Raw genomic sequence first — 13,811 nt, 5'->3', positions numbered from 1 at the left:
AAGCTGTAAGGAATGAGCCTGCCAAATTTCAGCCTTCCACCTACACGAGAAGTTGGAGAATTAGTGATGAGTCAGTCAGTCAGTCAGTGAGGGCTTTGCCTTTTATTAGTATAGATATATATTAATTCACTAAGCCAGAAGACAAGTAGCCAACCATGGAAAGCACGCCGGAAGGGGCGTGGATTCACTAAACGGCCGACAAGTAAGACGCCAATGGCGCACGCAGGAAGAAGCCACGCCCACCAACTCTTAGACCATTGGATACGACGAAAAAATCACAGCCACTCCCACCAACTCGGACGCGACGCCTCGAAAAACATGCCGTCATTTCTGTTTGTCTGTGCCACAGTCCACTTGCAGTTCTGAGCCACGTTGACTTTTCATTAGTCAACCTCAGTGGAATCTTGGTTCACACAGAGGCAGCCCCAGAGAGAGACAGAGGCACACACAGGCAGCGCGAGAGAGAGAGCCGCGCGCACACACAGGCAGCGACAGAAGCACACACAGAGGCAGCGCCAGAGAGACAGAGGCACACACACACACACACAGAGGCAACGCCAGAGAGAGACAGAGGCATACACAGGCAGCGCGAGAGAGCCGCGCACACACACAGAGGCAACGCCAGAGAGAGACAAGCGCACACACAGGCAGCGCGCGAGAGAGAGCCACGCGCACACACACAGAGGCAGCGCGAGAGAGAGCCGCGCACACACACAGAGGCAGCGCCACAGAGAGACAGAGGCACACACAGGCAGCACAAGAGAGAGCCGCGCAATCCTTTAAAACTGAAGTTAAAACACAATGAAGGAAGCAGTCTTTAAAAACCAATAAGCCCTGTGCCTCTTTTTCATTAGCGTCTCACCTGCTTCACCGCCCTGCAACAGTCGAGACGCTTTCTCAGCAGCTGACCTTCTCTGTGCCTGACTCCATTACTGTCAGTCGCCTGATTAAAAATGGTGAACTCCTGCAATGTTACTATCTTGGTTGGCTTTTACATAAAGTTTGGATTTGTTCAAATGTTCCTTTTTTTCCCGTGCTTAAAACTCATTTTAAAAAAAAAAGTGTTTATACAACTGCTGCAATGTTACAGAGAGAGAGGACTCGCCTGCTTCTGAGAGACAGAGGGGGAGGGGGCGCCCATGCTGCTGAGAGAGGGCTGGGGAGGATCGTGTGCTGCTGAGAGAGAGAGCCTGCGCATGCAGGGAGCCTGGGTTTTTTCCCCCTGTGCTTAAAACTCATTTTAAAAAAATTGTTTATACAACTGCTGCAATGTTAGAGAGAGAGAGAGGGCTCGCGTGCTTCTGAGAGGGGGGGGGGGGGGGGGGGGGGTTTGGGAAGGCTCCTGTGCTGCTGAGAGAGCCTGCGTGTGCATCTGAGCAAAGACAATTTCCTGTTAGATTTGCCTTTGCAATGACAATTAATAAGGCACAGGGCCAAACTTTCAAAAAGATGTGAATGTATCTGCCAAAACCAGCTTTCAGTCACAGACAGTTGTATGTTGCTCTCTCCAGAGTTCCATCTTTTCATTCACTTACTGGTATGCCTGCAGGAACACGTGCAGCGAGTGAGAGAGAGCGAGCGACACACACACGCATACATGTGCGCGAGAGAGAGAGAGAGAGCGCTGGACGCATAAGAATAATAATACTTCATTACATTGATTGATTGGTGTTTTCAGTATTCAAAGCGCTATCCACACAGGGAGAAACCGGGAAGCGAACCCAAAATCTTCCACAGTCTCCTTACTGCAAAACAGCAGCACTATCATTGCGCTACAAGGCAGTTAAAGAATGCACCGGCCTCGATTTTGTTTTCACTTCTGTTTACAGCGATCGGATCGTAGCGTGCATTGTTGCAATGTTACTTTTCTTGGTGGCTTATTACATTACGGATGTTTCACGTTAATTTTTTTCCCTGTGCTTAAAAGACATTAAAAAAGTGTTTCTCAACTGTGACTCCGGAACAACTCAGTACGCAAGCTATATTAAGCGTCAACAACGAAGACTCGCTACACCTTAATGAACAAGTGCTGAAACTTATCCCTACCGACGAAGTAACTTTCACCAGCGTGGCCTCCATCATCACAGACGATCCCGCTTTCAGTCACGGACAATTGTATGTTGCTCTCTCCAGAGGTCCATCTTTTCATTCACTCACAGTGGTATCCACAAACCCACCCCATTTGGACAACTGTGTCGTTCAGCAAGTGTTCACCCATCACTTGGCTAGTATATATATATATATATTATTTATAATATACACACACACATATATATGGTATACAAAATAATCACCCCCTTTTGTAGCTTTGTAGCATGAAATGAAGTCACAAAAAAAAAATGTTTACATCTGTATTTACTAAATGTCAGTGTGTGACGATGCGGGTTCTACTCCATGCTCCCATCTTCCTTCTGGGAGCCCTTGAACCCGACACTGTTCGTAATGTCACCGATGAGCAGGACAGTGAGGCACAACAAAGCAAGGTGATGGTGCAAAACATGCAAAGTGCTTTTATTAAAAAACAGCAACAAAATCAAAACAGTGTTCAAATAAATAGTGCAGTGCTTTAAAAAATCTTCAAGTTAATAATCCAATAAAAACAAGTGAAAGGTGGAGGTTAAAAACACAATAGAAAAAAATCCTTTAAAAACCCGAGGTTAAAGTAATGGCTGGAGGCCGTCCTTTTAAAAACAAAGCCCGGTGCCTTCTTTCTACTGGTGACTCCCTTGCTTCTTCTGTCCAGGCTTTGCACCAGGGGAGTAACCCTACCTGCAGCCGATTTTCTCTCTGCTGCCTTCTTCTGGTCTATTCACCTCACCGATCCCTGGCTCCGGTGGGCTTCACCAGACCGTGACATGGGCTCCCCAGCGACCCAGGGCGCTCACGCTGGGGGGTTCATTTCCCAAGTCCTGACTCCTGCTGCCTTCTCGGCCTTATGCTGCGAGCCATCCTCCTTAGTGGTCACTCCCGCTGAGCATTAGTGAGGAGCGGGAGTGACCACTACTGACTGCTTCTGGGGTAACGGCCAAACACCCAGGCTCACTGCTCAGCTGCATTTGTTCTCTACAGCGAGCACCTTCACTCGTTCATGCACAGGCTTTCTCCTCCCTGCTTCCTGCCTTCTCTCCTTCTTAACCTCCGTCCGTCTTTTCTTTCTCTCCCCTAGCCGCCTCACGCTTCTATTATTTATAATGGGGACGTGGGTCAGGTGTGGCAATTAGCAGCTCCAGGCAACAATAACGGATGCGGACGACTCCTCACCTGTGCACTTAAGCAAGGACCACCCACATCACGAATCACCCAGGAACTGCTCCGGCCACACTACCACACCCCCTCTAAGCCGCGAGTGCGGCGACTATTTATTTAAAAAGTGGCCTTTTTGACTTGAGCTGTGGACCCGCTACACCACACAGTGATCAATGTTTCCTCTGTTTTCATAGGTGCGCTGTATAATTGTGCAATTTTGCAAAATTAAATATGAGCAATATCTTATTTAAGCTTTATTTTGTATTTCTTTTTCACATACATCTTTTCAATAAAGGCCTTTTCATGACACACTTTTCATACTTTGCCGAAATTGTATTCGTCATTCTGTATAATGCCCAGGTATTATTTACAATGCTTAGGGAAAGTATATAGAACATTAAAGAAACACTGACATTTCATGCTTTGCCTAAAATGTCATGCATTCTTTAGATTTCCTAGGCATTCTATACAATACCTGCTTTTCACACATTGCCACTAACATATACTGTATATAAACTACTGTAGTCTGCTGTTTCTTCAATGTTCTTGCTACAGCCTTTTGTCATCTATAAGCTAAAATATAGCTGAACAACCATGGTGCAAATACGTAGACATTTTCATGTTTGAATAATGTGCTCTGTGTCAACCTCTACAAAACCTCCTCTTGGATCATTTTGTGTAGTAAAATGAAGAGCATGCTGTTATGGAGCAAGGAGCTGAATAACATGACAGGCTCCTACTTGCTCTTTTCTTAGGACAAATTACCAGTTAGGGATTGTGAAGGAGTACAATTAGAGAACAGTCCACATTGGAATCTTATATCACCACAGAATGACTAGAAACACCAATATCATGCTGGTAAATTGGTTTTGTTTAATTGTAATTGAGCTGGCCCAATATGGGTACACCTAGAGCATGAAGACAGATGGAGTGGTGTCAGTTAAGATTTGTTTAGAGAGGCAGACGTATCAGGCAGAAACCCACAATGGATGGGGCGCCAGTCTATTGCATCAAGAGTTTGCAAGTTTTCTTACCTTTGAACGAGAGCAGCACCATGGCTACCTGCCAACTTAAGTAATTTCTGACATTTTGGATTTTATCTTAATGAGTTTTCCAATCACATCCCCAAAAATGTGCTGATGGGTGAACTGTCAATTTCAAACAGGCCTGTGGATGTGTGCACGAGTGGACCCTCCAGAGGACTGCCCTACTGCCAGAATATCCTCATGCCCTCAGGCACAGGCCTGATTAATGAGAAAGTGTTGAATACTTATGGAAGGTATTTAGAGAAAACAGCATAATATTCAACCCATTTCATGGTTGTGGAAGGCAGAGCCTGTTCTAAAAACACTGGGTGCAAACCAGAAGCAAGACTCACACAGACAATGAACAGGTGTGAGACTTGAACCTGGATGTGGGCTGGGTGAGACAGCAGCGCTATTCATGGCACCCTGTACTGGCCTACTTAGGAGAAAAAAAGAGAAAAAAAAGGTCAAGATGTAAAAAAAAAAGAAAATGAACTGACGGATGGATAGTTCCTCAGAATGACAGACTTTGAAAAGCAAAGTACTCTACTCGGATTTGCACATTTAAAATCATGAGGTTTTAAAATGAACCCTATGATCATGTCTTGCTATTTCCATTTAACTGAAATGCTTTCTGTTTTATTTTATTTGTGTAGTGCATGCTGCGTTGGCAACAGGTGTCTGAACATCTAATATTAGGTGGCCGAAGAGGGTTGCAATGGATGGAGCAGGACACCAAACAGAACGTGCAGGAAAGGAGGTGTCGATGAACAACTGAAGATGTTTTCAAGAATTGAAGAATTTCTTTAGGCCATACCACTTAGAAATAAAAAAAGACTCTCCATAAAAATGGACAGTTTCTGTTGTGCCCTATACTGTCATCTATGATTGAAAATATTTTCAGAGTGTTTATATTTCAAAAGCGTGTTTTTAGATATTTGTAATGTAATGGTTGTTTAGCAAGATTAAAAAAAACAATTTTAAAACATACTATAGAAAATGCTTAATGTTCATTTATCTTGAAATCATTTAATATGAAGTACTTGTAAATAGAAAAACAAGATTTTAAATAAGCTGTAAACCAAAGCAGATGTTGATGTGCCTCTGTTTAAAAATAGGGTGACCTTTTTATGGCATCTTTCTAACATAGCTCTAGTCTGTAAAATGCACCATAAGTTGTATCAAAATGCCCACCTTCATTATCAGTAAGTCACACTCTGATTTTACTCAGACTGAGGGAGATAAAACAAAACATTGTAGCATAAATTAGTTATATGGAAACAGTTTACACACTGAAGCAAGTTGTTGGACTGAAGAAAATAAAAGCTGATAACACCAGTCAATGGCTCTGACTGAGTCATCCCTCTACATCAGGGGTCCTCAATCACAGTCCTGGAGGGCCACAGTGGCTGCAGGTTTTTGTTCTAACCTAGTTGCTTAATTAGAAAGCAGTTCTTGCCAATAATTAAATTTCATAGCTTGTTAGTGCTTTAACTCTGCTATGTCAGGTAATTCTTACTATATATCCTGGATTTTCTTTCCCTTTCTAAGGATATCATCCAAATGATTTGAAGGCTAAAATGGATGAGTAATTCTCAGTCCTTCACTTTTTCCTCTTCAATTTCCTTCCAAGTATTTAACCCAATTGTGCATGATTACACACAGGTGTAAATGGTAACAAGCTAAATGGAGAAATGCTGGTCTCTTTTGTCATTTGCATGTTATTGCTAATTAGGAGCAATTAAAAGCCAAGAATATGGCTGTTTAAGACTAAAATAAGCAATAAGGGTTCAAAATCTTAATGAGCGAGACAACTAAAGTGAAACAGAAGTGTTACTTGAGCAATAAGTGCTTCTTATTAAGCAATTGGGTTGGAGCAAAAACCTGCAGCCACTGCGGCCCTCCAGGACTGTGATTGAGGACCCCTGCTTTACATGAATGTTAATTTATGAAAGAGATAGTTTAAGATAAACATTAATTCTGTTTATAGCAAGAGACGTGTCTGTAAGAATCATGCAAAAGAAAAAAAAATGATTTGTCCTATAAATCCTTACTTATGTTCTTATGCTGCTACTATACATCTGATTCGCAGCTTCTTCATTTGTTTTAGCTCTTTTAACAGCAGGTATGCCCACAAGGTGTTTTAAGAAGCAAATAACATAACTGAAATGACAGACTTGTAAGATTGCAATAATAAAACAAGTGTACAAACTCATTTTGATAAATGATCTGAGAAAATTAAGAAATGTAAAAATGTCTTCATCGAGATTTAAAATGATGAAATGAATGACGTCCAGGTGGACAAGTGCCTGTCATAAAGCATAGTGGTAAGCTGAAGGACCACAGGGACCCTTGGCACTTTGTACTGATGTTAAACTAATTAATTACAATTAAATCAGTTTTTTATTGTTTTTCACAGATTATAAGCCAGTACATTAAAGGCTGCAAAATAAGAGATATATAAAAAAATTGTTATAAAAAATAGAATATAAACATAATATTCAAACAAGTGTGTATTTTAAGATATGAATAATTAGCATTTTAATAAATATGTATATATTTATATAATTACAAACAAAAAATTACCTGTACATTTCTTTCCGCACAACTTTGGATAATGTAATACCAGGAATTCCCTAAATATTTTTAAAACAACAACACAAGCATCACTGGTGTGGAGGCCAGGATGCCATGCAGAGGCTCATATTGAACACGTTTAAAGAATGTCTTAATCCCAGTGGTTCTCTTTGATTTTTTTTAAAATTAATTTTTTAATGAAAGAGGTCCATGTATAATGTGTGTGCATTAACTGGAAGTGCCCATTTAATTCTTTGCAAAACCAGAGATTCTGATCATCTTTTGCTCCTAATAAAAGTCTGAACAGTTCTCTTTTTTCCATGCTATAAAAGCCATCTTCATTCCACCCTTCTTGAATGTAGTATCTTGTACAATCACAAGGTGTGTAACAGTAAAAGCAAATAACCCAGCAACAAATAAGTTAAACAAAAACAATTTCACCAGTTGGCCAAGTTATCAGAGATGCTTTAAATTTGCACAATAGATCCTGCTTAGTAAAGTTGTTAAATGAAATAGGACCTTTTAAATTTACTGTTGTGCACTATCCTCTCAAATTTGCATACATGTTTCTGATGATAGTATGATGAATTTATGTACTTTACAAAACAGGAAATAAAGTTCAGATTAAATTAGAGTATTAGAGTGAAACGTTTTCAAGTCCAAGCTGAAAGTTAGATGCAAAGAGCAGCAGAAACTTAAAAAACAAAGATAACACAAGCAATCAATAGTTAGATAAATAAATTTATATTGAGCAGTAATAGCAAGTTTTTTGTCTGGGAAATGGGGAGGAAACACTGAATTGCCTGATGACTGAGGGCAGAAAAGATCCCCAGAGGCATTTCTTAGCACACCCTGGTGAAATGAGCCTGAGCCTAAAAGTACTCCAAGAGAGGGCCTCCTGAAGGGGATTTTTCACAATGGCATTAAGTTTTGCCACTTTCCTCTTTTCCACAGCTGTTTACAGTGTGTCCAGGGACTGGTCTGCAAAAAAAAAAAAAAAAAAGGTAAATCATATGATTGTGCAGGCCCTGGACTCCATCCTCTCATTACCATTACTGATCCCACTGCATTTTGTTTTAAGGATTTTAATTCATCAGCCTGTGCACACATAACACGGCTTGAATAATCTGAAGAGCAAAACCCATGTTGTGCATACTGAAAATGATTTGAATGTATGTTATAGTTATAACCACTTATTGTTATTACTTACTTACTTATCTAAAGTAAGTTAAAAAAGAAATGGAAATCTCAGGTTAGAGCAAGTAATTACCTGTTTGTTGGCTGGACTTCTTTTGGGTATACTAGCTGCCTTTGGTTTTAGATGCATCAGTGTTCATTCTTAGTCATGAAAGACATTTTAAAACCTGAATATCACTAAATCAAACTGCATGTTATGGTGTATACTCTAGAAGTTCATAATTGATGTGACAGGATGAATAGGAGGCAAACAAACATCAGCTTTTCATTCCAGGTATTTATGCTGTAATGTTCTATTATTTCAAGTGAGTGTAAGCCATGGTACACATAACTGTTACAGTTTTCCAGTTGCACCGATTGTGGATACTGAAGTAAGCAGGAGTGTGTGGTGTAGGATTTGGCCATTGCTCTTTGCTTGGTAGCTTCACGAAGGTAGTTTGAAACTTGAAAAGTACATTTCATGAGAAGGACCTGGGAGTTATAGTGGACTCTTCACTATCTACGTCTTGTGTCAACTTGTAATCTGGACCAGTGGAGCCAGCAAGCTTGAACGAATACGACAACGTAAAAAAAACACAGATCATTGTGCTCACAGAGCTCCAATCTTGGGGCACACATTGGCCGCAGCATGGGATGGACTAGTTCCATTGTTCTGGGCACAGCTTCCATGTATCTATGCAGATGCTTTGCACTTGTTTCTTCCATTGAGAAGAAAGAAATGCCAGTAAATAGTAATGAAACTTTTGTTGTCGTTATTATTATTTAGAGGAGTCTAATTCTGATGGGAAATAGAAGGGATCCATTAACGCTTGTTTTTACATCATAGCAAATTATGTATGCAAATTGGCCATGCAGTGTTGCATTAGTGTTCTATATGTGGTTTCAGTACTACTAATATTCTCATTATGGTCAGTACCTTTATGGTCCTTCGGTCCAGTTTTGCATTTTTAAATTCACACTAGCACCTAGTACAAACTGCCGCTTTACAAGTGCATTGGTAGAACAGGTGTGGGGATTCCCCCTTCATGAAACAAGCTCATTAAAAAAGGGGGGAACATATTGCTTAATGCTGTCAATAGCTTGGGTATCCCACTCATGAACCTATGACAGGCACAGGATCACAATCCAGTGGTTGAGAAATACTGAGCTAAATGTACCCTGGAGTACTGATCAGGTTGTGATGGTAACCATCATACAATAGGCCTATGTGAAAGTTCTCAGCATGGCTGCTACAGCACTGTGATGTCATGCTGGTGTCGTAAAGCATCATGGGGCGCTGGAAAAAAAGTGCTCACCTAAGTCAGCCCAAGTTGAATTTCCCTGAAAATATTCAGCGATCTAGGTCATTGCCGAATAAATACAATACTTTCATGAAATGATGTAGTAATATATATTTCCTAAGTGTCTGGAATAAACTTCTGTAAGTTTCACCTCCAACACAGAAAAGGGCAAATGATGTTACAGCAATAATTTGGCTTCTCTTTTAATCTTGAACAATCTGAGAGAGGGTGGAAAAAACTTCTTATTTTCTCTTAGTACCCCAAAAATCAGGGATGAATTCTGAAAGGCTTACAAACTTTTAATGTCTTTACCTATTTCAGCAAACAACTCATGCTCCTTCTTCCTGTTTAGGTTCCCTCTTTAAATAAGGCGAAAGCACAATTAGACCACAAAAACTTTCTCTTGACCAATGAAATTAAAGAAATAAACAAATTCATTGTACCTTCATTCCAATATGAAAATAGCTAACTATATATACACACACACGCTTGTTGGGCAAATTACCAGGAACAACATTCTAACACTGGGTAGGACCCCCATTTGCTCTGTAAACAGCCTCAGCTATTCATGGCATGGATTCCACAAGATGGTCCATGTTGACAGAATTGCATCACACAATTCCTGCTCTGATCCTCCTGTTCTACCACATCACAAAGGTTTTCTGTTGGTTTCAGATCTGGTGACTGGTAAGGTATGTGCATAGAACCAGTTTCAGGTGACCTTTGCTTTGTGACATGATGCATTATCAATCTGGAGAAAGGTAAATTGAGGCCATGAAAAAAATTCACAGCAACAATACTCAAAATAGGCTGTGGCATTCAAGCATTGATTGACTGGTGTTAGCGAGCCCAAAGTCTGTGAAGAGAACATTCACTACTACACATTACTACACCACCACCAGTTTGGACTGTTGACATAAGTCAAGTTGAGTGAATGGATTCATGGTATTGGTGCCACTCTGATAATCCCACTTCTTAAAAAAAAACAACACTTGATCCATCACAAGTTAACAATTACAGGCCTCTCTCTCTCTCTCCTTTCCTTTCTTTACAAAAGACTTGAACGCACGGTTTCTAACCAGGTCTCTTTCTTCTTTGTACAGAATGGATTGCTTGAAACCAACCAATCCAGCTTCAAGAGGAACCACTCTACTACTGGTGGTGGTCTAGCTACCAATTGCTAGAGCTACCAACATGTCATTAGTGCTGACTCTGCTGAATCTCTCTTTTCCATTTGACAGTCAACCACAACATTATTCTTGCCACCCTCTCTGACACTGGCATCACTGGAGATGCTCTCAGATGATTTAGATGGGCACCCCAAGGATGACCATCATCTACAGTTCAACCTGGCAAAAACCAAGCTTCTTGTGATCCCAGCCAGCCAGTTCAACTCCCCATCTCTGTATAGGTTGGCTAACACCTGCCAAGTCTGTAAACAACCTTGGGGTGGTGATTGATGACCACATTCATACTGTTTTTTCATTCATGCAGGTTCTCTGTACAACATCCACAAGATCAGACCTTATCTGACAGAGTATGCAGCACAACTCTGGCCCAGGCTCCCATCATGTTGCGTCTGGACTACTGCAACTTGCTTCTGGCAGGAGTATTTGCAAGTGCTATCAAGCCACTGCAGATTAACTAGCCGAGACAGGCACGTCACTCCTCTCTTCAGGTCGCTACATTGGCTCCCTGTAGTAGCACACATTAAGTTCAAATCCCTGATGCTTGCCTACAGAGTAGTCAATGGGTCAGCATCTGTGTGTATATAAAGAGATACTGGTGAGATGCTATGCTCCTCACCCACTCAGAGGTCTGCTGGTGAACAGTGTCTGGTGATGCCACCTCTATATGGTATCAATTCTAAATCCATACATTTTTCCTTAGTTCCCAATTGGTGGAATGGGCTACCCACCTCCATCCATACTGCTGACTCCCTCAATGTATTTAAGAAGCAATTGAAGACCCTGTCCTGTGAATATCTAATTGATTGAAAGAAAAAAAAAGTGCTTTGTGACCTTTTATAATGTTCATTTATTGTTGAAATTTAAATGCCTTCTCTATTATAATCTGTGACTGTAAATTATCAGTTATTATCTCTTTTCACTTGTGGCAATCAACATTTGTAAACCAGTCCTATTACACTTGCTGAACAAAGAAGCCCTAGCCTAATGTTGCTTGATCCTCTGTTGTGAGTCACTTTGGATCAATGAGTCTGCCAAGCAAATAAATATACTGTAAATGTCATATTCTTCCCCTACCATCGATGTGCCTCCACAGAAATTGAGATTTATCAGACCAGGCTACATTTTTTGGTTTTGCTCTTTGCTTTCGATTCTTGGCTGACAGCAGTGAAATCAAACATGGCCTTCTGCTACTGTAGCCCATCTGTCTCAGGGTTCAAAATATTGTGTTTTTGAGATGCCTTTCTGCTCAACACAGTTGTTTAGTTACCATAGCCTTCAGTTTGAAACAGTCCAACCATTCTCCTGAACACTCTCATCAACAAGGCGTTTCTGTCCACAGAACTGCCGATCTCTACGTGTTTTTGCACCATTCTGAGTAAACTCTACAGACTGTTGTGATTGCAAATCCCTGGAAATAATCAATTACAGAAATACTCAAACAAGCCTGTCTGGCACCAACAATCACGTCATGGTGAAAATCACTAAAATCACATTTTCTCCTCATTCTGATGTTTAATGTGAACATTAACTGAAGCTCCTGACCTGTATATGCACAATATTATGTAATGCACGGCTGCCACATAATTGGCTGCTTAGGTAATTGCAAGGGTAAAGAGGTGCACTGGTGTTTCTAATAATTTGCTTAGTGTATGAATAATACAATTCTAATTTTAAAATTATTGGTTCTACTTTATTTAAAATAAATGTCTCATTCCCATCTTTACTGCAAAACCAGGCAAGGTAAAGTTTCACCACATTTATGATACAATTGGTTACACTTCTTTTGGTTTTCCAATTGGAGCATAGGCATGTCAAGTGACTTGCTAATGGTCACACAATGTCAGTAGTGGTATCTGATACCAAAACCTCAGGGTTTGAGGTCCAAAGCCTTAACCACTTACTCCACACTGCCTGCTGCCTACCTTAGCTAACATTGCACACAAAACCACAGGGCAGTGTGTGCATGCAGCTAACTGTGTTAATGCATAGCTTGAAACTAACAAAAAAGAGAGAAAAAAGATCCAACTTTAGAATCCAACTCAAAAGTCCAAACCAAGATTCCAGTGCTATTAATGTGATGCAGGTTTGATACAAACAACTTGCACCTGAGTTTCAGACTACATTACATTACTGTGTTTCAAATCTTATGTTCCCCTTTTGGAACACAAAAACTGGTGTTCTACTGCCAAGTGCATATGTACTGCCAAATACAGTAAAATGCCATTCTTAACTATCCTCCAAATGAATCTCTTCATGTCAAATTCTAACTTTTTGCCCTATAAAACATATCATTAATCAATATTACACAGTAAACTTCAAAGCTTCTTACAGTCCAGCCAGCAATTAATACAGTTCACAGCAACAACTAATTGTTTGGTATATCAAATTACAACCTGATTCTCTTAATGGCTTCTTTCTGCTGTTGCTCCTTTATTGTGGGATTGTCGCTCTCTTTGATCTTGCAATTTACTTAGAACAACTTGCCATTGTAACAGAGCTATTATTGTTAAAACAAAATATTAATACAGTATGCATATATTTTACCCATCAGAGTTGTGTTAGGCTTAAGCAAAACCGGAAGCATCCATTTGGTCCACCGTAATGCACTTAACATTAGAACATTTGAACACTCCAGACAAGAACAGGCCATTCAGCCCAACAAAGCTCACCAGTCCTCACTATTTATCTCTTCCAAAAACACTGAGTTTTGAATGTCCCTAAAGTCTTACTGTCTACCACACTACTTGGTAGCTTATTCCAAGTGTCTATCGTTCTTTGTGTAAAGAAAAACTTCCTAATGTTTCTGCGAAATTTACCCTTAACAAGTTTCCATCCAGCTGTGTCCCCGTGTTCTTAATGAACTCATTTTAAAATAGCAGTCTCGATCCACTGTACTAATTCCCTTGATAATTTTAAACACTTCAATCATGTGACATAGGCTCAGCTCTTTTAATCTTTCCTCATAATTCAACCCCTGTAATCCTGATTCCACAGCCTAGTTGCTCTTCTCTGGACATTTTCTAGTGCCACTATGTCCTTTTTGTAGCCTGGAGACCAAAACTGCACACAGTACTCCAAATGAGGCCTCACCAGTACATTATAAAGCTTGAGCATAATCTCCTTGGACTTGTACTCCACACATCGTGCTATATAACCTAACATACTGTTTGCCTTCTTAATGGCTTCTGAACACTGTCGGGAAGTCGATAGCTTAGAGTCCACTATGACTCCTAAATCCTTCTCATAAGATGTACTCTCGATTTTCCGACTGCCCATTATATATTCAAACCTAACAT

General features: G+C 40.4%; 1 protein-coding gene across 1 annotated transcript in view; it reads left to right on the top strand.

The window, feature by feature from the left end:
* Window positions 1–5,261, top strand: part of LOC114653540 (ankyrin repeat and SAM domain-containing protein 6-like) — a 271,092-nt gene extending 265,831 nt beyond the window's left edge. Inside the window, exon 16 of the mRNA XM_028803920.2 lies at window positions 4,928–5,261. Coding sequence (XP_028659753.1) covers window positions 4,928–4,956 — 29 coding nt within the window. The 3' untranslated portion in view covers window positions 4,957–5,261. The remainder of the gene's footprint in view (window positions 1–4,927) is intronic.
* The last annotated feature ends 8,550 nt before the right edge of the window (window positions 5,262–13,811 follow it).

Source organism: Erpetoichthys calabaricus, chromosome 6, assembly GCF_900747795.2.
Source record: "Erpetoichthys calabaricus chromosome 6, fErpCal1.3, whole genome shotgun sequence".
NCBI classification, from domain to species: Eukaryota; Metazoa; Chordata; class Cladistia; order Polypteriformes; family Polypteridae; genus Erpetoichthys; species Erpetoichthys calabaricus.
This window is presented reverse-complemented; position numbering and strand designations above follow the sequence as displayed.